At 39.1% G+C, this 27,533-nt stretch overlaps 1 protein-coding gene across 2 annotated transcripts in view; it reads left to right on the top strand.

The window, feature by feature from the left end:
- Positions 1 to 27,533, top strand: part of NOL4 (nucleolar protein 4) — a 192,201-nt gene that overhangs the window by 161,643 nt on the left and 3,025 nt on the right. For both annotated transcript variants that reach the window (XM_015620223.2, XM_015620221.2), the window contains 2 exons: positions 18,338 to 18,518; positions 22,411 to 22,491. In XM_015620223.2, the coding sequence (XP_015475709.1) occupies positions 18,338 to 18,518; positions 22,411 to 22,491 (262 nt within the window). The remainder of the gene's footprint in view (positions 1 to 18,337; positions 18,519 to 22,410; positions 22,492 to 27,533) is intronic.

Raw genomic sequence — 27,533 nt, 5'->3', positions numbered from 1 at the left:
GTGAAATGCATGTGACACTGGGCTAGATTGGTTGATCTTTCATAGTCCAGATCAGGATTATGGTACAGAGGCAATGCAGTTTTTGTGTCTCTCTCCAGATCACCTCTGTTGAGTCTGGATACTGTAAAAGAGTAGCTCTTTTGAATTTTAAAAATGTTTTGATTACAGTTGATGAAAAATGTAGAAACAATAACTGAACCAACCTTACATGATTTTGCTTCAGTTTGAGATAGAAGAGGCATTATTTGAATCCTTAAGATTTTCTGTGCTTCTTTGGATGTTCTCCTCAGATAATCCTTCATGATCCTTATTACATCCCTAGCAATATTTGGTCTGAAGCATTTGCGTTAAGTGGAGGTTCTGAGCTACAACGAACAAGGGAGTCATGAAACAAAATAAGTAGAGCTAAAATACAGCCATACTCACTTGTACTCATTGCATATGGTGAACAATATTACTCTTTTGCCATGCTCTTCACTTTACAAGCCAAATTGTGTCTTGATTGGGCAAAAAAATGATGGTTAAATAAATAGAAAAACCTGGGGAAAGTCATCCTGTCATTATGTTCTGTGCAGTGAGCAGAGGGGCAAGATGCCTGCTTTGTGTACTCCAGAGACCGTGGTCATGTGGTTCAATTTATTGTTCACAGTGATGCCTTGAGAAGGCTGACCTAGGACAGAGGCTAGACAGAGTTAAGAATAAAGTAGGTAATTATTGAAAGGCCTTAATGGATCCACCTTGGGTAGTACAGGAGCCTGGCCAGGGCTACACCCAAGATGGACCTAAAAATGATCACAAAGTCTCACATTCTTATATGTTTTAGTCCATGTGCATATCAGGGTTAGTTGTCCAGTCAAAGTTCAGATTATGAAGTCTCATCCTTGTTTTCTCTTCAGTCCACCGTTGTTTATGCTCTTGGGCCTGAAACTTGTAACGATTGTCCTTGGTATCAAGGTCGAAAAGGAATTGGTCTGTCCACCTACTCTGTGAAGAGACCTCACTAACACTTAACATGAAGCTCAAAGCTACACATCTAGGCAGCACAGAAACTGAAAAATATGAAAGCTAAAACTTAAGGCATCAACAGAAATGAAAGTTTAGTTCTAACAGGTGAACCATTGTCAGGCTCTGCTTCTTCCAAACAGATATGTATGTGCTTTAGTTTTTGTTAAACCTCAACATGAAACAGTGTGGAGCAGGGCTGGCCTATGGGACTCTGGAGAAAGTGGAGGTGGATTAGTGTTGCTACTGTTCCATCTGAAATTAAAGGAAAACCAAAAAAACAATGAAAAGTCTTCAAGAGAAGATGTAAGAGTAAATAGTAATTCAAAATAGTAGATAGTAATTTATATATTAATTTATATAAATCAGTATGCAAGAGGACCTGCCTCTAATTTCCCAAAAGATGATGAACTGGTGGAATCTATCTGTGCAAAAGCACATACGAATCATAGCAGGAAAAATGCCTTCATTTGGACACAAGTACGTTTTTGTAGGAGCTGCATTTTTTATTTTTATTTTTTTTTGTTAGAATTTATACTTTTTTGTGTGCTGTCATGTTGCAAAATTTATGAATGAGCATTTTTCTCCAATTGAAATAAGTAGTTTTTGGCAATTGACAATATGTCAGCACTTGGGAATGAGGAGGGAGGATAAATATAGGAAAGCAGAAAAAGAACTGAATCATAGAGTGATGTGACTGTAGAAGTGTATGAACATTTTCATGGATATGTCATGCATAGTTAGCCAGATCATTTAGAAAATTGATGTTGCTTCATTCACAACATGTTGATTTGTACCAGTTAGGAATCAGAACCTTTGAGAATACATTGTTTTATTTGTAGATAGAATAGTGGTCACCTATGACTGCAAAGCCAGTGACCTGGATGCTCTCCTGGATTCAATCCATGTCTATTTAGCCATTTGACTCCAGTGACTAATGTCATGGAAAGGCTGCAACAGCCTGCACAATTTTTTGATCAGCCAAAGGAGGGAGCTACATACACTTCTTTCATCCTTATGCCCCTAGTATTTGGACATGCAATGTGTGATTCTATTGTAGACACACAGCAAATGACAAGTTGAGCCCAAGAAAAACTTAAGCTCAGAGGAAAATGAAACTTATTGTTATCTTACATATTTCCCATCCTAACAAAGGCATTTCTCAGTCAGAACTGATGCTTTTTAAATTAGTAGTCTCTTCACAGAATGCTTGTCTGTCAGTATTTTATAGAATATACATGATAAGAAAAAGTTATTCTGCATTTCACTTTTTAAAAAATACGAGTTTAAAAGGTACAGTTTCCTTCATTCCAGAGATTACATGAAAATAGCAGTAGTCAAACAACTTTATAGTCTGACAAAGGCGTTGTCCTCAGAAATTCACTGTACAGATATCACAATACAACTCACTTGATGTGCTAACCTCAGTTAAGAAAAAGAAATCTTTGTTTATTTGAGCTTTTCAAATTGACAAGGGCGAGTCTGTTTTCACAGTGTATTATGCACTATGATGCTACGAAGCAGTTCTTTGTGATAAACACTGAATGCATTTTTTTAAGGAAATCTCTCATTGAGATGATAGCTGTAATTTTTTTCTATTCTGTGACTTGTAACCAGCCAAATCAAATATCAGTAATCATCATGGTGGAGGGAAAGATAAGAACTAATTCCCAAGGAAGAAAAAATTTAATGATCCCAAAGTGTAGGAGGAGCAGCTGAGATCACTTGGTTTGTTCAGACTGGAAGAGGAGGCTGAGGGGAGACCTCATTGCAGTTACAATTTCCTTACAGGACCAAGAGTAGGGACAAGCACTGACCTCTTCACTGTGTGCCCAGTGACAGGACCCAAGGGAATGGCTTGAAGTTGTGTCAGTGGAGATTCAGGTTGGATATTAAAAAAAAGTTCTTCACCCAGAGAGTGTTTGGGCACTGGAACAGGCTCCCCAGGGAAGTGCTCACAGCACCAAGCCTGTCTGAGTTAAAGAAGTGTTTGGACAATACTCTTGGCTACATGGTGAGATCCTTGGACTCTCAGAGACTGTGCAGGGCTAAGAGTTGAACTTGATGATCCTGATGGGTCCATTGAAACTCAGCTTATTCTGTGATTCTGTGATAAGTTTGCAAATAGGCACTTTAAACACATCCTTCTCAGCCATTTTTGTTTTGGGGGATAAAAGCAAGGAAAATCTAAAGTTTTCAGAGAATAGGCTGTTAAGGATATTTTAACATTTAGTAATTTTAGTAATATTGCTTTTATCTGTTACAGGAGTAGGAAAAGGTGGCTATTAGGTTTCTGGCAAATGAATTATGGCCTAGACACATATGCTGGAAGTTGACCTAACATTTGACTCTGGATAGTTGTCATAGCAGCAACTTGAATAGAACTACAAGTGTGTTGGTTGTAGAACTGGATACAGGTTCTGTGCTAATGCAATACATCTAAATATTAATAAAAGTACACATGTACCGGCACTAGGAAATCACTGCTGTGGTGTTTCCTTCTATTTATATCTAATTCCTAAATTTTTTAAGAAATTGTAGCTTGTGAAGAGATGTTACTGATCTGCCTCCATACAATTTCTGGTGTCGTTTTGCTGCAGGTAATAGGGGGGTTGACATAAAGACTCTTCAAGAGCCATTCTATTAACAAAAATAATGCCTGGCTGTTGCAAACCAGGAGCAGTTTGTGTTTTGATTAAGAAGGAGGGAAATTACTGGTGGACAAATTACAAGTAATTGTGAAAGTGCTTTGGAAGAAAGGAATTAAAAATCTAAATTGCATCAAGGGCATGGAACTCTATTGCAAGTTCCCTGTATCTGGCTTTCAGCAGTGATGGTTAAGAGCCTTTTAAACCTTCATATCTGGAGGACAGAGAGAATTTTGCAATTAATGCCCAGCTTCTAGATCTTGACACTGAGGAGTTTTTTTCATGTATTACCCTTTAGAGAGTAGGAAAGAAGGAAGAAAGATATACATTTGTGTCCCTGATTGTATGTTGTTCTCTTTCCTGATCAATACAGCTCCCAGGAGGAAGGAAAAGATTTTATGGCTTTAAAATGTTACCTATATTCTGTTATTTATATTGTACAGTGGCAATACAGGGCAATATATTGTATAGGGCAGATTTGGACAGCATCGGTTACAGAAAAAGGGAACTATGCAAAAATATCTCCCAGCTGATGCTGGAGGATGCCCTGCTGAGCCACTGCTGCTGTGGCAGAAAGCTGCAAATGCAGAGGGAGCACAAAGAAGTGGTTTTGTGTCAGGGTGATGGAGTCCTTGTCACAGCTATTCAGTATGCAGGAAGAGCACATCAACTGTACATCCTTGTAAAAGGTGGAGGACAAAGCATCAGGAGCTCCCTTCCTTTTGGTTTTCACAGGGTCTAATTTGCTCTAGAGGATGGAAAAAAAAGGTACTTCATCCAAGTGGCAGCCGTGCAGAGGGATAGGGCCATGTCCTATCTCTGTTGTATATTTGCATGAGACCTAAAAATTCCAGCTCAGAGTGGTTTTTGCTTCAGAATGGGAGGCTTGTGGAGTCTTAGAAAAGACCAAAAGGAAGCAGATGGTTCACTTAACGTAAAGCAAACAAATTGAAATTGGAATCCCAAAAGAGGCAAATGTCACTTAATTTGCAAAGAGCTCAATGCCTCTTAAACTACAGAAGCTTTATTAATAATAGCTTTTTGTGTTCAGACATCTCTTTGTGATTTGGTATTTAATAGGGATCAGAATGACTTCTGTACTTCAGTATTTTATCCTTTTATATCTGTGTTCAAAATCATCACTACGATTGACTGTAATGTCCTTGGATACCCACACTCTGGTTTGTGTTTCAGGCCTTGTTCACTTCTATAATTTCCCCACCTGGTGATTATTTTACTTCTAGGTTGGTCTTTGGGTTGCTTTTGTAGTTCCAAATGATATGCCTTAACCACTGAGGCAAAAAAAAAATGTTATGCAGGCACCATTTAGCTGCACGTGGATTATTGTCAGGAGATCAAATTATGTACAAGTATGGGGAAGCTCAGCTTCCTACCCAGAATGCACTGGCCATATTGTCAAGGGGAAGAAAATAAGTGGTATGCATTGTAATTTTAAATCCTGCAGCCTTTCAAGTCAGTGGCAAAATTCCTGGTTTCAGCAGTGCTGGATAGGGTTCTGTCATTAGCAGATGCAGCTGGAGAGGATGCTGAGTATCACAGGGCAGCCCCCCTCCCTCCACTCTCCAGACCAACCTACAGTAAATTTGCTACATGCAATGGAAAGGAATAATGTGCAAGCCATGCAATTCCAAATAATTTCATGCCTTGGATTTTCAGTCAGGCCCCAAGGTGAACAGCTAATTTTTCACCTCAACACAAAGATCATTAAATTAGAAAATGCTGTATTTTTCCAGGCTCTTTGTGCCGAGTATGTGTAGCTGAATTTCAAGCTGCTGATTTCAGAATATACTTTAAGGCACCCTGAGCTGCAATAAGATCTTGAATGTGAGGTAACATTTATGCTAAAGTAAGTTTTCTGATCTGGAGGTTGATAAAGCTCAAAAATGGAATATTGTGTTGTTTCTTGGACAGGAACTTTAAATCAATTTTATCCCCCTTTCTACCTATAGGTGGAATGAAAATGAACAGGGTTGGGAACAGCTTTCTTCCAGGTGTCTTTAGCATCCATTTTACGTCAAGGAGGCAAAAAGGAAAGGGCAGTGGAAATATAAGAGTTCTCTATTCAAGTCTGAAGATGGAGCTTTTAGAGTCAGGGCTTCTGTTCTTCCTGCTCCAGCCTTAAAAGCCAGGGACAGAGAGGTGTTTACTTATCCCTTCCTTTCATATGGCAAGAAGGTACCAAATGTGAAGCATTTTCTTGCCTGTCAGATGTTTCTATCATAGATAAAAGCATGTCTTTCTTTTCCTGTGTTTAGCTAATGACTTCATTGCACACACCCTCCTGCCCACAGCACAGGCAGGGCATAATGTTTCTGGTGAGTAAATCCCTCTTATCACACAGAGTTTGGGCCAGTTTAATGAAATCAATGCAAAGCCAGTGTGTATGAGCATAACCTTATTTTTCAAAAGGCAAATTCTGGTTTTGGTTATTGAATTAGTAAGATTTAGAATATTTTAGAGAGACATAAATTACTCCTAAATTCCAAACATCAGTTGCACAATGGATCCAGAAGTATTCCTCAATTAGAAAGTGCAGTTATGCCCACAGTGTGCACAGACTGCTTATGTTTGGTAGCAGGAACACCAAAGTTGTTTGTGATTCAACAACTGGCTTGATGTCCTAAACTAAATATAGAAACATATTTTTCTAAGAAAAAAATTAAACCTATAATAAGCTGTGGGAGCAGGAGCTGAATGCAGTGCCTGAGAGCAGCACCAGCTGCTAAAGAGGCTAGGCACAGGACAAGGCAGCCAAGCAGGCTGTGGCCAGCAGCCCAGGCATTGTGCCAAAAGAATTCTCCCCTGAAATGAGAATATTTGGGGAACAGATTTGCACTGCAGTACACATATTTCATGCTTATTACTCATGGTATTTCATATTAAGCTTCAGTTTTACTGTCTCCATTAATAAAGCAAATCAGAAAGCACATCCTCCAAAGGCCAGTCAAAGTTCATTTCTTTGTTTCTTCCAAAGGCATATGCTACTTTGGTTTGATGATTATGGAGTCAAAAGGCCATGCCCCAAACATCACTTCTTATTTACGTAATCTTTTAAAATGCAGAACCCTCACAGTACTGAAGTTAAAGGATGTGTGCTGAGTTCTATAAAAATTAGAGCAAGTCCTCTTCAGTAGAAAAAGCATTCTCTTTCTGCTAAATAGTTGGAGACAGGGTGTGGAGGTCAGGTTTGTTTGGTTTTTTTAAATACCATTTATTTTTAATTTTTTTTTAAAACTATTAAAGTTAAGTTTTACCTGAGACAGTGTTCGTAAAGAGACAACCTGACAGAATTTTTTTTTCCACAAACATGCTGTTCAACTTTTAATGCAGGTTTGAAATAAAATAATTAACATTTAAATGTATCAAACATAGGGTAAAATATCTTTAAAATATTTGAACCTACCTTTGAAAAGAAGAACCAATCATTAAGTGAATGCAAAAAAGTAATTGCTTACTCTCTAACAGACAAGAAAACTGGGGTTTGTTGTTTTGTTTTTGTTTTTTTAGAAAACCTATATCTTCCACTGTAATTTGCCTGTGGAAGCAAACGAATGGAATCTCTAGTGGACTTTTTTCCTTTTCAAAGTGGAACACACAGACATTTTTAATTAGTTGAAACTGAGGAAGTTAATTCAGCATTGACCTCAAATGCTTCATGTCTAGGCTGTCATCTGTTTCTAAATGAAGAAGAATTTAATTTGGAATCTAACATAAAGTGCTTTGCTTCATTCCCCCTGCCACACACTCTAATATGTGTAATATTAAAAGAAAGTTTAGAACACAAGAGAAATAGGAAGAATCAGTCAAAATCCAAATTGTGCCCCATAGTTTTCCATAAAGCCTTTCTCAGTAGTTGCATATCCAAATCCTAGGTCTGGCAGGAGTATGGAAAACTTTTTTGTGACAACAAAATATGCTTGGTGGTGGGAGTAATACCAGTTGTAGTGCAGTAGATGAAGAGACCTATAGTGGGAGGTTTAATTATGTTGACCATGATGATATTGTAGTAATAAATCTGCAAAGCTGGCACAAGTATTGCTCCAGCACTCCCACACACTTTTCCTTGTGCGCTTCCTAAACATTTGATTCATAGTTTAAAGATTTTCTCTGTTGGTGCTCTGGTGCCATAGTCCTTCTGCACTGAATGGAGGAGTAATGCTGATCTATCCCAGCTGAAAGTGCTGCCCATCACTTTCAGCTCCCAGTCACTGGAAAATGGCATTTTGGCAAGGGGGGAAAGAAACTCCTGCAGGAGTGCCTTACTGAGGTAATTTCTTTAGGACAGTACACATAGGTATGAAAAATAGTGAGAAAAATGCTTGATTGTTATCATAAAAGTGAAGCTGCCTGAGGCATAGCAAGGCTTGCTCTGAATGAGAAGAATACGCTGCAAAGGAGGAATTTCTCTCACTTTGCATGTTTCTGGTTCAGAAGTAAGTACTGCTATGCCTTTGTCATCACGCATCAATTTCAGTAATACATTGATTCATTCAGCACCATTACCTGCAGGCAAAATCACTCTTGGGATGGCAAAAGAAGACATTGTTTTCTTGCAGTTTGTCTTGTTTCTCTTTTGGAAGAAAAGTCAGATATTCAGACTCCTCCATTACTACTGCCTGTCAATAAAGAAGCAGCAAAAATGATCAGTAATTATGATCTTCTGCAAGGTGCTGGCCTCTGCAAAGAAATTGGCTTTGAGAAGGTTTATGTAAAAAGATGAGAATAAACATGACATAACCTCTTCTTCATTTGCCCTGAAGTTTTACCTTTATTTTCTTCAGATTTTTAGCGACTTGAATTCCAGCAGGGCCATCCCAGGCCCTGGAGTTCATTATGCAGCGTACTGTGGAGTACATTATTCACTTTTGGGATCAGGTACCAAGTGAAGTCTCTTAGGAAAAAGAGCAGGTTTAGCAGACCTGTGCCCACGGTCCTGTGTCCTGAGTGATCTTAGGCTGAGAGCTCTGTGGAGGTGACAGAGGGAAGGAAAGGATCCTTTAATATTCTGTGTCAGAGGCTGAAGGAGTTGGAATCTTCCAAGGGAAACTTCCTTTTGTTTAAAGGAAAATGTGGGCTAGGAGTGGGTGGGGAGGTGTAAATAGAGGAGATGGGGGACCCTCAAATTGACTACTGAAAAACAGACCCTCAATAATTAACTTATCATAAGGTCCAAGGCAAGGATCATGCGGTGCTGCTCTTTAGGTTAGAGTCAAAGTCTGCCTTTGTTTTCTGCCTATCCTGAGAGGAAGGAATTCTGTATGAGGCCTAGGCCCTAACAAGTCTCCTCCTTCTGCTGGTACAACAGGGAGGAAAAAAGCTCCACCTGCCCTCTCTCCTTGTTAGAAGAGAAGTTGTCTTCCTCTGCAAGGCAGACAATGGTGTCTGAAGACTCTTCTGTTCTTCACATGACACCTTTGTCTACATTTGTACTGCATTCTCCATAGGAAATGTTATGTATATTTTATGAAATACACTGTTACACATAGTAGTTTTGAAAAAATTCAAAGGCATCAACACGATTCCTATATTTAACCAGGCCCAATCCTGCCTCTTACATGTCTGTAGATGCTTGTAACCTGGTGGCAGTCATTGTTGGACATGGGATTTAAATTTGCACTGAGGAGGTCACTGCTGTGCACACACTGTGGTGCACTGTGCAGTCTTGCACTTTGCATATGTCTTGTATATTGCAACAACTTTCAGTTAGTTAGTGGTGGAATACCTAGCTAACTAAATTATTTCATATAATAAAATTCTGTATAAAAATAAAGAGCATGATCACTATAACTTATAGAATAGTTTATGAATTCTGATAACTCCAACCTAAGACAAGAGCATCAGGAGCTACAGAGAAAATTAACTTGCAAGGATGCTTTCTGCCATTAGTCCACCTCAAATGGGATTGCTCCATTGAGTTATGCTTTTTAATACTCCTTTATTCCTGATGGGAAGAAAACCACACAGGAAGAGCACATTCAAAAATCAACTATCTAGAACCTCACTAAAGAACAGCAAGTTTATCTTAAGGGCCACAGGAAAAGATAAATGCTATCCCTCTCCATTTGGGCAGAGAAACACAGTCCTCTAGTAGAACACAGTTTCTCTTTCCCCAGGGACCATGAATCACAGTTAAATAAAGTGTAGGAGTAGCTCATTCACATGTCCATGCTCAACCTGCAGCACTGGTGACCTCTGAAAGCTCATGTTGCACTTGTGCTACCGCAGTGGATAATGAACTGAAAAGCTGAAAGACTACGAACAGTGAGCCCTCTGCTTAGGTACTGCTCCAACAAAAGTGGTTCTCCAACAGTTCCTTGCAACAGCCACACCATACCTCTTCCCAAAGGATGTTTTCTGTACTGCAGGTGATGTGGCAGTGCTGAAAAAACAAGACTCAAATGCTGTAATGTAAAAACACCAACCTTTTATTTAAGGTTAACATACCGATTCCAGTTTATAGATCATGTGTCATTCCATCAGAAGCCTGGGGTTCATTTATCTCTCATCTACACAATAGCACATTTTTATTTTGATCTTCCATGTCAGTCTCATGCTTTCATTTCTTGTTGAACACTGGCTGATGTCATTTTTGATGCCTAGTGACAACATTGATGGTGACAGTTCATTTCAGTGTTAATAATCGGAAAGCAAAAGGAACCTACTGCCATTCTAATCTGAAACTGAAGTATGGCTTTCTTTTCTTGGCTCTATGCCCTGTGTCAGGAGGACAGTTTGGAGGTCCTTGAAGTGCTGGCAGCTTACTAAACATTTTTATAGGTACTCTTCAAGTTTCCACATCACTATTGGCATTCCAGGCAGTTTAGATGCCTAACTGGACTCTGTATTACACTCAATTTAACTCAATTAGACTCTATCAATATTTCACCACCACCTAAAAAATTCTATTTATAGTTTTTTATCAGAAGTATGGAAACATTTGTACTGGACTTCAAAGCAAAATCATCATTAGTACCTAGACTTCTGGCAGTGGCATGTTCATTACAGTTGCTTCTGCAGGCTAGGAGCACTTTTTCATGTAATCTCAGGTTTTTGGGCCAGAAAATTCTACTCTGACACTGATGTGCTCTCCATGTAATGATGAGATGATAGACCTCACAGCTAAAGCATGAGTGTTCAGCTTGGCTGCAATAGCCAGCTCCAACTGAGCTACAAATTGAGTAGTGTGTCACACAAGAATGGGCTTTCTCATTTTTTATGCACACTTGATTTAAGTAAAAGTGAAGAAAATAATGCAGAGAGAGTGGCAGAGAAAAACATAGTCTAGATCTGATAGTAGAGAGTGGAAAACAATTTAGCAATCCCCCAGCTGCTCCTTGCAAGAGGAGAAATAGTGTGCAAACCCGAGAACAGCAATTATGTCCCTCTTGATTTCACTGCTAAGTCCACTCCTGAATTATCAAAACATTTCCCAGTCTGAAGAATATCTGGCATGAGTTCTGTGATATTATTTGAACTTTAGATTATGTTTCATTTTAGCCAGCTTGCTCAAATTTATGTTAAGTACTTCTGGATAAAATCTCCAGGGTCTTTCTGCTGGCTGTAAGTAGATGTCAGCCATAAATCTAGTGCCTTTCCCTGCAATGCTGTTTTGGAGGACAACTAAAATTCAAGGGGAAGGAATCTGTCTAAGGATGCAATTATTTTTTTATATTTATTTGTACTGATGGTTTTGGACACCAGGTTATGGGACTGTCAATAGATGCATCATTTTAAGGAATACTGAGAATAGCCTGAGAGATGGAGAAATACCCTGGAGAGATATTATGTGATAAATATAAATATATGTATAAGTCTTGAAATGTTATCAGAGAACTCTTCCCCTTAAATAAAATAGTGCTGTGTTATATTTTAAGTATTTTCCTAAAGAGACTATAAGATTTTAGCACTCATTTTCAGGTTTCAGCTATGGGTCCAGTACAGAAAGTTGAAATTTCAAGTAGATGTTAATTTTTTATTAATAATCCCTCAACATAAGAACTGGAAATTTCATAGAATTTTATTCAAAATTGTTTTGAGGTAAGAAGGTATGATGCTATATGGCAAACAGGTCACATGGGTTAACATTTCTGTGAGCAAATCCAGAGGCTGAAGCAAATTCTTTGCTTTATTTACTGTGAATACTGAAACTTTTGAATGCTGACTTAACTGAAAATTTGGCTTTTGTTCATTCCATTGTAAGAGAAATAAGGCTTTCTGGGGAAGATAGTATCTTTTCTTAGATCAGCTTTTGGGTACAGAAGTTCTTCTGGTCTTGCTTTACATTGTCTCCATGCTGAGCTTACAGCTGTAAGAGCACAATCTACAATATTAAAGGAAGTCCTTTTACATGACTATAAATATTCAGTACTTTAGATATGAAGGTCAGCCAATGCAAAGGACTACTGAGTAGTTTCATTAGGATTTCAAACTTAGGAAATTAAGTAGGTCTATGACACTATGAATTATGTAGGCATATTTTCTTTTTGTTCAAACCTCACTTGTCTTGAACAGGCTTTATTTAGTGTAGTTTATTTAGTAGTAATCCCAACACTAACCTTAGCAACTGGAGAGGGGAGAAAGAATGTGCAATGGAAACCAAAACTGCAGTGAAAACTCACATCCATCATTTGCAGAAATACCATTTCCACTATTGCTAAGCACTCTGAGTCAACAGCCTTACTGCAGAATTAAGGGAAAATTTAGCCTACTGTGGCATGCCAAAGTAACATTTAGCTGTCTGGGCTTTCAGGATATTTGCCATAAAATTAAAAGCTGGGTTAAAAACTAGAGAGTTACTTTAATGTAATTAAAACTAATAAAAGATCCGGTGTTCTGTTAGAACGATGTGTGTCATCCAAGCAGCTGGTAGAATCATCACTTAGTGAGATTACCTGACATTTCCCATTACAATACTAGGTGTGCAGTTTGATGATAACTTCATGACCTTCAGCCCGCAGGGATAACATTTACTGTTCTCTATGTCTTTCATCTGCTGAACTCTTTCAGAGATAATTACAGCCATTTTCAAGAATGAGGAAAATTTTATCCTGTAAGGGTATTTTGATCCTCAAGTATATTTACCATTCCTTAAAAAAAAAAAAAAAAGGCTCTGTGTTTGCTCTTGACAATATAGTGGTGTCAGTTTTATACCAAGGATGTGACACTGGATGCACATGCTTATGCAAAAAAAGTATTTTTGCTAAATTCTGATCTCAGTGCAGAAAGGAGGGGAAAAGTTTTGGGGCTGGAGCCTGGTGAGGGATGACAGGAGCAGAGAAAACAAGGGACAAGAGGAAAGTGACGTTATGAGATGGGGTTGGATGAGGAGCTTGAGGGAGCTGAGGCTGGCAATGTGGTGGAAACTGGCCAGGTGGATTAAAGAGGAAAGTGGTGAAAGAGGATCGGATACTATTAATGAGAAATAATGTGAGTTGAAATGAGGAGCTGCTAGGGCTAATAATAGAACCTGGCTTTGCTCCTTGTAGGACAAGATTTTTGGGGTTAGGATACTGATAGAAAAATCTCAAATGGAACCATCAGTGGCTTTGACACTGGTTAAATACAAACAAGGAAACAAAAGCCCTTGAGTTGCTGAAGCTGCTCAGGTATCTGGCATCGAGACTGGTTTGGAAAGGAGAGACTGGGATTTGCTAGGCAAGAAGATTGAAACTGAGATGAAGGGTAGAAGATGAGATTGAAGAGGCAAAGAGGATGGGGTGAAGTCTCAGGGATTTTGCAAAGACAGAGCACAAGGTGTACACAGTCTGGTCCAGGCAACAGCAGATCGGTGTCTAAGAAGGGGCCAGATTCTGGGCCCTTCAGGGGGAGCCAGGTTTCATGTGGCTTATCCTCCTTTATATACCTTGCCCCATGCAGATGATGACGGCTGCTTACCCTGGGAGTCCCTTCTCTGTGCAAAAGCTGAGATGGGAAGAAAACTCCCAGCCCCACAATCCTCTGGATACAGCAGGGTGTCTCATGATATAATTTCTGAGTTTGTTCCCAGTTAAAAACTTCAGAGTTTTTTAAAATGAATTTGCACAAAGAGAAGTTCATTATGTTGTTATGGTTGCAGAACTCAAGTACTTTACATACTAGGAAACTAGCTTAAGGTTACCTTTGTTGCCAGAATCTCACCATCTGAAAAGCACTGATAAAAGTCCTATCTATCAAGAGTATTGTAAAGATTAATTTGGTATGCTTTGAAAAGTGTTATGTTGTTTTATCATATGTTTCTATTTATTTTACTTTTGATTCAAAAATTGTAGGATTAAATTAGTGGGATTCAAATGAGAAAAATATATGAAACATTATCTCCTTTCTTCTAAAGCCATATTACAAGCTACTGTAACCTAAAAAAAAATTAAAGCCTGCTTTCTTTTTTCAAGTGAATGAATTTTTTTTTCTTATGCTGAAAAAGTGGAAGACCATATGCAAATAGGCTTATTTGTTTAAAGACTTATCTGCATTTGAGTTTTTCTAACCTCAAAGTAATATTCTAAAATAAGTGTTTATGGACAAGAACAACAAGCAATCCACATTTTTCAGATTAACTTATTAAAAGAGGCAGTATCAAGAAATATGAGGCAAAAATGTGTTTGCCTTTCTGTCTCCTTTCTAATTCATGGGGGAAAAAAATATCACTGACACAGGGGCAGTTAAAAACTTATTCTCAGAGTCATTGATTTGTCAGTCTGGGAAGTACTGCATTATTAAAAGCAGTAGTCTATGCATGTCACCATCTTTGCATTTTTGGAACATTATAATTTATATTCTTTTTGCAGAAGTTTTGTTAGCTCTGTGGTGAGCTAGCACTGGCCATGTGAGTTGATCTGCACATACTCTCCCTGATGGGATTTACATTTACATCTTAGCAATGCCTGTTGCTAACAGGGAAGCCAAGACAATAGTACTGCTCTCTCTTAACTGGAGTACACTGAATTTCTGACATGTAAGGGATCAAAACTTAATGTAACACAGATTTGTCAAGGCTTTTTATTTCAACAGTTTATTGCTTTTTTGTGTTATTTTGGAGGTGGTAAAGGAGATGGGGAACAGAAGTAATCGATGACACTGCTAAAGATGGTTCCATGAAGACTGTTTGAAATGAGTTGTGTGTGCTGTGCCTCTGCTGGCAGGGGAACAAGAGGCTGGGAACTGCCAGTGAGCCTTGCTCTTTGTACCACAGTCCTGACAATCTGCACCAACATCATGTTGCTGTGGATGGTGATTCCTCTGTAAACTATTCATTTGCTGCTCAGAGCATCAGTCAGAGCAGAGAAGGGTTTCTTCAATATACAGGTTATGCAACAGCTCATGGAAAATTTTCTTAGGATGTACTGTCCTTAGAGGGTTATTAAATTGCTTCCCTGATTAAAAATAAAATCAAATTAATTTTTTTCTATCTGCTCTTTTGTGAGGGAAAAATAAAATGTTCTCCCAGTACAGACCTTGACATAAAACTGAGACATAAATATCTCTGGTATATATCAACTTGAGGATCACAGTAAGGACCTCATGCTTTCTCTTTTCAAGCCAACAGATAAGTTTTTATTTTAGCATGCTTTTGTACCTAAGAAGTATTTTTCCATATTCTGATTTCAATCATTTTGCAGGTAATGTGCTCAAGACTTAAATTGCTTCTCCTCCAAAATAAATTCATAATAGAAATATAGTTAGAGGGATGATTTATTTCCTTTGGCATATACTAAATTAAGATAGTATGAGTCAAATTCTAGATGAACAAATGTTTTATCTGTACCTTCTTATTAAAGGTAGATTATAAATAGCTTTAAAATGGTTAGTTAATACTTCAAAAGTTTAGTGTATTGTTATGATGACAAAGGTGTATGTTCCAGATAGTTAGGTCAAAAATGTCACCAAATGGTTAGTTAATTGCTGATGATTGCCTTGAAATTAAAGTATTTTTTAAATAAGATTTTAAATAAATAAGCCTTTTCAGTGTAAACATTATATCAGGAGAAACAGAATGCTGAATAACTAAGACTATTTCAAAGATCTCAGTTCTCAGCAGAATAACAATATGGTTAATTTCTACATTACTTTAAAATCAAAGGCATTTCAGGTGAAAAGAAGGAGGAGAATGAATCTATGAAGAATGAATCTCAGGTATACAAAAGTAAATATGATACTCATATTCTCCATCCCCAAGAAAAAGAGAGATTGGATTCTTTATCCTTGGTATGGCTGCAAGGAAAAATGGCAAAACTTTGCCTTTTGAAGTAGAAAACATTTCCAAAAAAATGCTTAAATCCCAGAGGAATATATGAGAGGCAACACCTAACCCCCTGGGACCAAGCTAATGGTTCATAATCTTGCTAGTAGGGCCGGTGCCTGAGCCTGCTCAGAAAAAGCTTAAGAAAACTACTCTATTTCTGTGTGTAGTTATCATGAAGATGAAGGTAAACAGTTAAGGATCAGATTTAATGTCTGAAATGTATGGCAACTTATTCATCATTTAGGGACAGGTGATCAGTGAGCTCTTTAAAAAGATATGTAATATTTAGAGGAAGCCTCCTTCTGCATGGTGGCCAAGAGACTAGAGTTCATATGCAGAACCAGGAGTCCTGGTCTCAGCACCATCCTCAACTTTAGCCTCCCTGAGAATGCCTTCCCCACTGGAGTGCCCAGACTCACCTCAAGCCCCATGCCATGGCATGTCACAGTGTTTGTAGGGCTATGATTAGTTCTTTACAAGGATCCCCCTTCAGTAGCTCAGCTCCAGCCTTGGCTTTCTGACCTCAAAGCCTCCTGTGGATTTTGTGTTAGGGCGTAGCTGGAATGGAGCCTCCCAAGGCAGCACTTCTGAGAGAGAACTGAGTCATGCTCCCTTTCCTTGTGCTATCTCTGTAGCCCTGTGAATTGTGCATGCCTTCCCGCACAGTGGCACAGCTTCAGCGCTGACTCCCACCACAGTTTTGCTTGGAGCCTGGTTGCTAGGAGATGGCAGCTCTGAGTTCAGGTCCCCTCCTCACCACAGCCAGCAGAGACCCTGCATCCCAATTTTTTCCGCCTCTTCACCATGTACTGAGACAAGTAGCCAGAACTCTGGTCTCCCACTTCTTGGCCATGTGCTCTGGAACACATGGGCTGGTGTGCACCAAGGTGCACCAAGCATCCTTGCTGCATCCTCCAGCCAGGCTCTGCCTTCTGGGCTTTGCCAGAGCTCAGTGCATCTGCTCTGCAAGAGACTTCCAGTTAGGGCTTCAGTGCCCTCACTAGAGGGACTCTGGAGGACATGTGAATTCAGGGTCAGCAAATCTGTGGGCTCCAGACAGCGAGGATAAGGAGACCAGTCCTGACAATCTCTGCTCAGCTATACAAGTTAGTCCTGTTTGCAATGTGCCCCTTGAACACAGTTTAGTCCTTGATAGATTGGCAGAAGTTCTGCAATTGAGCTCTGTGAAAAAAGTGAGGCTCTGAGTGAGTCTATGGCAGGAAGCATCATTTCGTTTTAGACATAAGGAGGCAGAACATCTGAGTCTTGAGAGTGTTAAAATTTTGGACGATGAGTTAAGCTATGTTGCCAAGATAGAACTTTACTGTGTAGCTTATGAATGTTCTCTGAGAAAATAATATATTTTCTCTCATAAGAGACAGCAATGACCTTTGGAGATAAAAGGTAAATGATATTAAAGTTAAATTCCTGATAAAAAATACATTGCAATTCTGGCCATTTATTTGAGATTATTATTACTTAAGAAAATGCTTAGGAGAACACTTTGGCCAACTCTCTTAAAAACATGAAGTTTTGCCTTAGTTTCCAGCTACTAAAATGCATTAAATCTTCTGTTAATGCTTTTCTTTATTTCACCTGTGTCATTAATAAAGTTGCTACCATGACATTCTGTGTTCATGAGTGGAGGTGAGGTACTCTAAGCAGTAGATACAATAAGTGCAGATGGGGAATAATACACTTTCACCTGAAACATTTCCTTTCAGGGAAAATTGAAGGCCTGTTGTGCTAAATTCTGTTAAATATGCAATCATCAAAGAGGCAAACAGGAAGTGTTGAGGAAAACTCATGGTGTATAAACAAGTACTGTATAAACAGCAACAGTATTTCAAGTCACTTTTGTGGAGGCATCCCTACTTTGTGGCCTGTGTGGGGAAGGACACTCATTCAGACTTCTCCAAACATAAGAATGCAGTTTTGTTCCATTCCCCTAATCCTTCTGTCATTTCTGAGACTGATACATTCAAAATAAGTAGATGGTGCATTCTATATTGGTTTATCTTATCAAGAAATATATGATTCTCTGACTTGTAAGAATCACTCCAGTACTCAGAAAATGGCTATTTCCTATCCTTTCCCGCTATTTCTGGACAAAATTGAGCTTTGGAGAAGGTTGTGAGCTCTTCAGGGTGAGAGGGTACATTTACTCCTTTGAGAAACAGTATGGTTGGTTTGTGGAGCACAAATAAATTAATATTCTCAGATTTTTAGGAAATCTGTATTTTTGCTTATTTCCATTGTTTCTTTTATGGTGATATTTGGTCAATCAGAAACATATCTGTGCTTGTTTAACATGCATTGTACTTTTGTGAAAGCAATAGATGTAGAATCTGATCTTAACAATGGAAAAGACCTTCAGATGCAAGGTGAAATGTAACCATAATTCCAAATCTTTTGTTGTTTCTTGCAGGATGAGGCTGCTCCAGCTGACAAGCAGTGCAAACAGGAGCCAGCCCAGGTCACTTACTCAACATCAGCTGTTTCCAGCACGCAGGAGGTGTTGTACATCAACGGCAATGGGACCTACAGTTACCATAGTTACAGAGGGCTGGGAGGTGGGCTGCTAAATCTCAATGATGCTTCTAGCAGTGGTGAGTTTCCTTACAAACTGTGCCTCAGAGATGCGTGTATATGTGCTGATGTGTTTCCCCCTACTGTACAGAAAGCTAGTCCATGGGGGTCAGTATCTATAGGCTATTATCACATAATGAACAGGAGCACAATCCTGCAAACAGCTACTGCTGAGCAAAATACTTGCTCCCTGCATGCTAGTCTCTTTCCAGTTTCAGGGGACTAATACACAATAGGGCAAGACTGAACCACAAGCCCCTAATAAAGCTGAGTAAAAAAATGCCAGGTTAAATCTTCAGTCAGTTTGCATAACTTTATAGGACCTTATCATTACTGTCCTCTCCTACACTGAACACAAAATGAGGCCATTAATATATTTTTGGCTCAAGTTTCAAAACACTCAACTCCATATTGTATGACATAAATGAATTGACATAGATTTGTTACATGGACTCACCAGTTAGTTTAATTTACTTCAAGTAAGGATCTGGCATACCAAGTCTTAAATGAGAAATCAGCATATATTTATACCCTACACTAAAAATGATAAGGTAAATATATGTCACTATGAGGTCATATGTCCCTCTGGAAAAAACAAGTGGTGTAATTTATTTAGACAACATTCCTTTCTTACACTGGCATGCTTTTCTAACAACAACAAAAAAGTAAGGAAATTGTAGTATGTGTTTGAAATTATCCCTCGTATTGATTTTTTACAAATGCAGAGCAATACCCTTTTGATAAAAAGAGTATTGTCTCTCTGTCAGAAAAATGCAATTACTCTGGAAGCCTGAGGTTTTATCAACTCCCAGGACTGTATTTAAAGAAATGTCTCAGAGGATGGAAAAATCCCTGGGGTTTTGCCCTGGCTGATCCCTCTCTGGCTGACGAGAGTGTCAGTTCAGGTAGAGGGGCTGACTTAGGCTAGATGATAATTGCTCAGCTACAGCCTCTACATTTGGCATGCTCAGCAATTTTCAAAATGCTATCAGGGCTGCAGCCTGCGAGGAGTTATTGGAATGTGGTGTGCTGGGGACCTTCAGTCACATCTTTTTCCTCACCCACTGCCTCCAAAATTCTCAAAGGTCTGTGGATGATTTGTGTTAAGTTTTCTAAAGTGTTTAAATAGATAATATTTTAGTTGTCAAAAGTCTTTGACTCAGGGTGTATGATGATTACAATTGTTTCCACACACATGAAGAGCACATGTGAAGCACTGAATATGGTCTCTGATCAAATATTTTCATAAGAGTAAGATAAGCTGTGGAAATCTGGGGGTTTTTTTTGTGAAAATGCACAAGAACTTTAAATTTGTCTTTTACATTATGTCCAGAGATGATCTGAAACAGTTCCCACTGAAAACAGTTGGCATTGCCCTTTTACTGAGCTAAGAGTAGGATTAAGCTCCCCATGTGTTATTTGTCAGCAAAAGCCATCAATATTGTCCTGGTTTATATAATCTTAAACTGTGAGGAATCACAACTGTTTTGTGTACTTGTTTTTCCCTTCAAACTTCTAGTAATAGGATACATTTTCATAACTCCCATTTTGCAGTGAATTGTGGGGTTTAGGCAAAAGTATTGTATGTCGCTTCAGCATGCAGTTTTCAAAAATTATGTAGAAGTTAAATGCTATCAGTTGGTCTTGCCTTCTGATTAGAAGCCACATCTTCTTTGTGCCTTTTACATAGAGGACTCCAGGGTTTTTTTCACAATTAAAGCTTGAGGCAGGTTTGTATACAGATATGTGCTCAAACATTTCTTCTTCCTTGCCTTTCCTTACTTGCACTGGGCAATTTTGTCTGTATGTCCTTTTACTTTGAAAGACCAATAAGCCATTGCACTTCTCCCTTATGGTTGGGCACAGCTGGAAGGTTGTGCAAAGACATCTGTCTTCTCCACAGGGATCCTCCAAGAGCCAAAGTACTTAAGCTCCAGGAACCAAAAGTCTTTTCGTGCCAGGACTTGGAAACCACTTGTTGATGCTGACAGTCTAGTTAGATTTTGGTGATTTGTGATCCACTTGCCATTTTAGGAAGATCATTAGGAAAGTTGTGGAGAGGCAACTTCATCCATTTCTTAGTCTCACTGACACAAAACCAACAAGGAGCCAACCTAATTATCTCTCAGATATTAAGGGTAAATTGTGCTGGCTCTGGTTTCCCCTCAGGAGAAATGGGAGGACTTGGAGGCCAGTGAGGTCTGTCAGTCCTCTCTGATGTGCCCCTGGGTGGACAAGAGAAGTGTTTTGGAGTTGCAGTTGGCAGGGGTAACCATTGCCCTCCTGACAGAACTCAGAGCAGCCTTGTTTGCAGCTATTAGGCTGTTTCAAGACTCTTGTTCCAAACATATGCAAGGCTGTTAAAATGGTTAATGAGATACTTCTCCAGAGGACAGCATATTTACTTGTGAATTGTTTTCAGGACCTAAGAACTACTTTAAAAATGCAATTCCTTTTCAATATAGTTACCTATCAAATGTTCGTGTCACATTTACAGATGTTCTCCTAGTGTAAAAACATACAGGCACCTCAGTCAGAATGTGTGTGTAAACAGTCTGGTTTTTTGTATCTGCTAAAACAGAAAAAAAAAGAAGTTGCAATAGCTGCAATAGCTATCTAAAACTCACTGCTTGATTACCTATTTCTGGACCTTCCCCCACAGTAATGTAGTAATTAATGTCCAATTAACTCTCTGTCTAGTAGTCCAGCTGATGTATGTATTTTGTATTCTGTGAGTCATTTAATTTGGCTATTTCCTCCATATAAAGTTCATCCCTACTCTGACCTTACACACTTAGCTATCTGTTCACCCAACTGTTTGGTGGCTCTGGCTCAGGGACCTCTCTGTGCCTGCTGTTGCAGTGCTTCCCTCCACATGGGGAGGTCTGTCCTTCCACATGGCTAATTATAGAGCCATAATTAGCTCCTCACACAACTGCATGGGGCAAGACTTCCTGAAACTGCTCAATATGAGCAAACAGAATGTAGCAGCTTGTGCAATGACCCCTCCTTTATTATGGGCTGGCAAAAAATCACAGAAGGAAAAGGCTTGGTCTTACAGCTCCAAGGTGTCTTTTCCCCCTCCTTTTAAACATTTTAGGCTAATCCAGCTTGGCTGGAAACATTCACCAAGCAATCTGTGGGTTGACAGAGTCTCCGTCAGCCTGTACATGGGCTGGGGAGAAGCCTTTGGTCATGTTGCATTTGATTCATTTAGATGGTGAAGGAGAGGTACTCTCTGAGAAGGGTGGATTTCCACAGCTCTCTTTTTTTAAGGCTAATGCAATTCCTGTTACAGAACTGAATGGAGAACCTCCAAAGTGCAATAGCTCAGTGAATGTAAGCAAATTTGCCTTCCAGCTCTCAGCCAGCCACAAAGGCTTCAGCTGTCCCTCCTCTATCATTCCTGGACTAAGCTCAGAAAAATGTCTAGCTTGAGGGTAGAAGGGTGAGGACAGGGGATAATGTTGGGGGCAATATCTCTTGATACAACCAGGAGCTGTTGAAGTCTCTGCATGTTGCCTGAGTGTCTCCTGAGGGAGTGGGTTTGGCTTGTCTCCATGTGTATTTCAGTCCAGTGGTTGCTGTCTGCCCTCTCCTGATGACTGTCATCACTCTCTGAAGTCATGTTGGGTTCCTTGGATTCATGATCCTTGCAGATGTTTCATTTCCTGAAGTCCATTTTCTATAAGAGTTGTGGAATATGTTTCTGCTGCCATATCTGGGTTGCCTAGAGGTGATTTGGGACTGTTTTTTCTGCATCATTGCTTGGTTTTCTAGCCAGAAATGTCAGTCAGTTCCTTCTGTATGTGTAAAAAGAGGGTGTTTCAGACTCAGTGTTGGGCTGGCCATTTGGGATATGCGCTCATGTCACAGTAAGAGAAGGTGTTATGTCTCTGTTTCCCTCCACAGATGTGCAGCCTACCTCCACCACAGCCACAACTCAGCACTGCATCCCAGGCACCACGAACGTCCAGTCCCCTTCCAGCTCAGGTGAGTTCTTTGGCTTAATCCCATTATGTTCACACCACAGCATATCCTGGCCCTGGTGGGCTTCCCTTTCAGCCTCCTCTTCCACGGGCAGGCCTGCAGACCACGATGGCCTCAGGTGGTAGCTGCAGGACTTTCCCCACACTGCTCACCTCTCCCTGCTGCTCCTTCCACAGGCTATGCCCTCCCAGCTGTTCCCTGCTTTAGCCAGGCCTCTTACCTATGTGCCAGTCAGCCTTCCTGGTCCTTCTGCATCCTGGTCCTCCAGATGGTGCAGCCCTGCTGAAGACAAGGGAGTAGCTGGGGGAATGTCCCAGAGCAGGTGTTGTGACCGGCAAGAATCAGCATGACCCTGCTGATCTGCAGCAGGGAGAGGAGTACTGTGAACTCTTGTCCACTAGTTCATGAGACAGCAGAGAAGGTGCCTCCTTTCCACATCCAAAAATTTGGTCAAATTGTAACCTTCTGTAAAATCTTGGCACTTGCATGACTGATAGAGGTGATAAACTTGGTGATAAACTTGGTGACATTCTTGGTGACAAACTAGGGGAAAAAAACTGACAGATGAGAATATACAAAATGCAGCTCATTTTTAAAGTGCTGAGCGGGTTACTCACAGGTTGGCTAGCCAGGATGGAAGGGTTGAATGAGGTTTTTGCTGTGGTTCTTCTCTCCAGGTCTTCTTTACACCTCTACTCTTGCACAGTCTTTTGTGTTCTCAGTGCTACCCTGCTGACATCAAAGTGGAGAGAGGGGAAAGAGAACAGTTTGTCTCTAAGACAGAGCCTGAAGCATGAAGAAACAGGTCAAGAGTGATAGAGTTAGGAACCTGGGGCAGTATGTTTAATCCCATTTAAAAACCCAAAAGGTAGGGTTGGGAGAAGTTAAATGGTTTGACCTATATTTTGACAATGGGGAATTTCTTGCTGGAAAATGCTGTCTGAATTTTCTGTTAAGACCTTTCTCCACCTTCCTCTTTCCTCCTTCCTCATCCTCTTCAAATTGTCAGATACGTGGCACAGGCAGGTACTACTCTGTTCCCACCACAGGGATGGAAATGGAATGTCTGTGGATGTATCCGACTTTTCCTACCTCTGCTCAAAGCTGAGGCAACAACTGTTCAGGCAACACAGTGTACACCACATAATTAATCTCCTGTGGTGGATAGGCAGGATCTCACATAATCATTTAATCACAGACCACTGTGTTTCCTGATCACTGAAAATGAATGATGGCTGTAGGCATTTCTGTGTTTTTCATATCACTTTCCTCAGGCAAGACAGCATTTTTTTCCTGCTGTCTAAAGTAGCAGAAAATGTGTCTTCCAGAGGGAGAGGTGTAGAAGGGAGAAAGAAGCTTAAAAGGTCTAATTCATCAGTCCCTGTTTTCTTGACTTCTCCTGGTACTTGAAACAATACTTTTAGGCACATCTGCTCTATGTTTGAAGGCAGGAGGAAAAGAAGCATTGACAGATACATAGTGTCACAATAAAGTATTATTGCAATAAATACATCTGATTTGGAAAGAAAAGGTATCATGCTTTGATAGTTTCTTTTCTATTTAGTTTTATTGGAGTATGTAAGAATATAGTCCAACCTTTCCTCTAAAGCCACTCATGGGGAAAAAATGGGAGACAAAAATAGGTGCAATAGAAAAGATATACACAAGAGATTTCAAAGCATAAGCAAATGTATTTTTCACTAAATAAGTGTCACTGTTGAAAAAGGTTGCCTAGCTATTAATGAACATGTAGTTACTTAAGCACATAAAGCTCTTAAAAATTATTTTTTATTCTACATCATTATCTACAATAGTGATAACCATTTTGAGAGTCACTGACACATTTATTATTCTTTCAGTAGTTGTTAATTATAAGATTGGTAGCTACCCAGTGACAACATACAATTCTTAAGGGAATTTTGCTGAGACAGTTGATAGTGTCTAAGCAATCAGTATCAGCACATCTACATCTGACCCATATTTTGGAATTTGATATAAATCACATTGCTAATGAGTAGTAGTGCATGAGGCAATAACTAGTTCCATTAAAGTCTTGTAATTTTCAGAAAAAGCCATTTGTTCCACAGTGTATTAAGTGGCAGACATTTCTACCAGCTAATTTGATAAATGTTTGTCTAGCACATGAAGAGTGGGTTTTTAGAGTTTTCATATTCAGCCTGATGTGGTTCCAATAAGAACAATTGCACCTCACATGGGAAATTAGGTCAATGTAACTATTCAGGGATAGTAAATCAAAAATGTTCCCATGCTAAAGTGTCAATCAGGTGGCCTAAACAAGAGGCAGAAGAACAATACTTTAGTCTTCTGAATGAGTTTGAAAGAAAGGGTCAGTCTCAGCAATTTGTTTAATCCACTGCCTGTGAGAATGCTGTGCTGTTATAAAATCATGGAAGGTGACAATTTTATGTTATGGCAATATACACTAAGAGAAAGAAAAAATCTCTTAATCTCTGTGATATATCCTTAATCTTTGCTTGATCAGCAGACATTGTGGAACCTGGCAATGTTTGCAGTCAAGATTTTAAATAGTCTTGAAGTACACCAGAAAGGAAGCAGTATGCTAAAATGTGCAGTAACATCTTGGAGAAACCTGACACTGCAAAATTCATTGCAAAAATATTCAGATTTCCTTCTTTACAAGTATACACTTACTTGTTCCTGTGAGGACTGGCAGCTTAATAAATAATGTTAAATACACTAAAGAAAAAGTAAAGATAGTTATTAAAAGACATGATGGTGAAGCTGTTCAGCTTTTTCTAGATTTAGTAACCTGTAGTGATGGCTTCTGGAGATAGATGTACATGAAGTGTTTTTAACCAGCTATTTTAAGTTTTCAGAATAGCTGTAATTTATTTTTCTGATTAAAGAGAGATGGTAGGTATGAGTAAGGTTTAGGTTTCCGTGTTTCAGTAGCTGATTTGAATAAAAGTACAAGAATGCACTTATAGGTTGGAATTACTCCTTAGTTTTTAAATGACCGGGAATGACTGCTGAAGCTACAAATATTTAGTAGCCTGGCCAACCTTTGAGAATCCCTATTACTGCCAGAGAGTGTCTATCATAGCTATTAAAAGCTGAGACCAATATAACACATCCTGGGACTAATCTCTGAGTGAGGTGTTCTCCCAGATATAAAGTTTGGGCTGTCATAGGTAAACTTTAGAGGTGAGATGTAGGGGGTCACATAACATAATTAAAAGAGCTAAAATCCTTTCCTTCACATGAAGCATGACTTTTTTTTTCCTGTTTAGTTCTCTGTCAGCTTCCCTTCCTGAAAAGGCATGGGTGTCCTCACTGTCCCAAAATCATTGCTATGAAACTTTTCTCTCTGTGTGTATATTCCTTTGGTTTTTTTCCTCAGAGGAGTTTTCTTAGAGGGGGAAGGAGGACAGCATTGTGAGTTCTTAAGTACAAGGCAGGAGCAGGGAAATGAAGTAAAATACCATTTTTCTAGTAAATAGAAATAAAAAAAAATAAACCCACCAAGTAGTTTGAAGATGCTGAGTATGTTAAAATCTGAGATATCTTATTTTCTATGTATACAAGATCCCTGATACAACAGAAATCTCCCAGACCAAGAGGATTTCTGGGTTGTAATTGTCCTTTGTGTATGCACACTGCCATCTGGCTTTTTCTAGTACCTTCAGGATGCAAAGATAAATATTCTGAACAATTAAGGAACTTTCTTAGTGAAAGTTAATCCAGACATCTAGGAATACAGAGCCAGCCAGATCGTCAGACAGTGTAAATAACTGTGACTCTACAGACTTGTAAGGACTTCTTCTGATTTGTGCATTATGGACGTTTGGTCTTCCAGTTTTCCTTTCAGTGCAGTGCACCATCAGTTTGTGTAAGGAAAACCTGAGAAGTATGACCAAGAACATTTCCATGTATATTTTACTTATGAGTGACACAAATTGATATCCTATTCTTTCACTTAAAATCTGGATTACCAATCAGAAAAGCCTTTCAGTTACATTTCATACAATGATATGCTCTCCTGCAGAAACTCTGTTCTGCCAGATATTGCTTGTGTGTGTGTGTGTGTGTTTGTGTGAGTGTTTTTGGCAGTGACATGAATGAAAGTAAAGGAAAGAACATAAAAGTTAAAGTACGTTCATATGGAGCACAATGCCCTCAAAAGTGGCAGCTTTTTCACTAGTGCCTCAATAAATACAGAAGTCTTTAATGGCTTCTTACAAACATCCAGCCCAACTGGCGTTATGATTGGTATACCATTCTTCCCTGTGCTGTGTTAAAATTTTATTAAAATATCCTCTCAGCTTCTTCACAGTAATCATTTTCCTGCAGAGTGCGGTCACACCAAAGCAAATTCACTGAGCTAATTGTGCTTAATTTATCCTTTGTACACTGGAAATAATTTAAAAGTCAGTTCATTTATACCACTGTAAAACCAGATAATACAAATCGTAAGTGCTGCTCATGCTAATGGTGTAGCAGGAAATCAGATCTAATAGGACCCTTTCTGTTTGAGTAGTTTCTTTTCATAATCCCAGCTCTGCTTTTATTCACTCAATGGGAGATTCTTCATTAACTTTAGTTTTTGTAGGGACATGGAAATCTCCACATTTTTTTGTGGTCACACCTGTACTGCTGCACAGACATATAAGAAAGAAAATTAAATAAGGTTTATGACCACATTTTCAGCTTCTGAAAATCAGACATCTCTTTCCATTAGTAGTTATGATTGTGAGTCATGTTTTTAAATCTTAAAAACTTTGTGGGATTATTTAGGAGAACCTCTAGAGTATAGATTAGTGTGTTCTGTGTTCTACAGTTGAATATGCTAAATTTTAATATTATTCCAGTCTTTGCTGGAAAACATTGGCATTGACATATATTGTCCTGATCAAATTGGAGACTTGACACTCTTCTTGTAGGAAAGCAAGATGCCTTGCTTTGGATAGCTTGATTCCAATTTCCAGGAGAGTATTAAGATTAGGGTCAGTCTACCCTCATCTTCTGCCTGCTGGAAGTACTAATTTGCTACACTGTCAAAATGA

Source organism: Parus major, chromosome 2, assembly GCF_001522545.3.
Source record: "Parus major isolate Abel chromosome 2, Parus_major1.1, whole genome shotgun sequence".
NCBI classification, from domain to species: domain Eukaryota; kingdom Metazoa; phylum Chordata; class Aves; order Passeriformes; family Paridae; genus Parus; species Parus major.
This window is presented reverse-complemented; position numbering and strand designations above follow the sequence as displayed.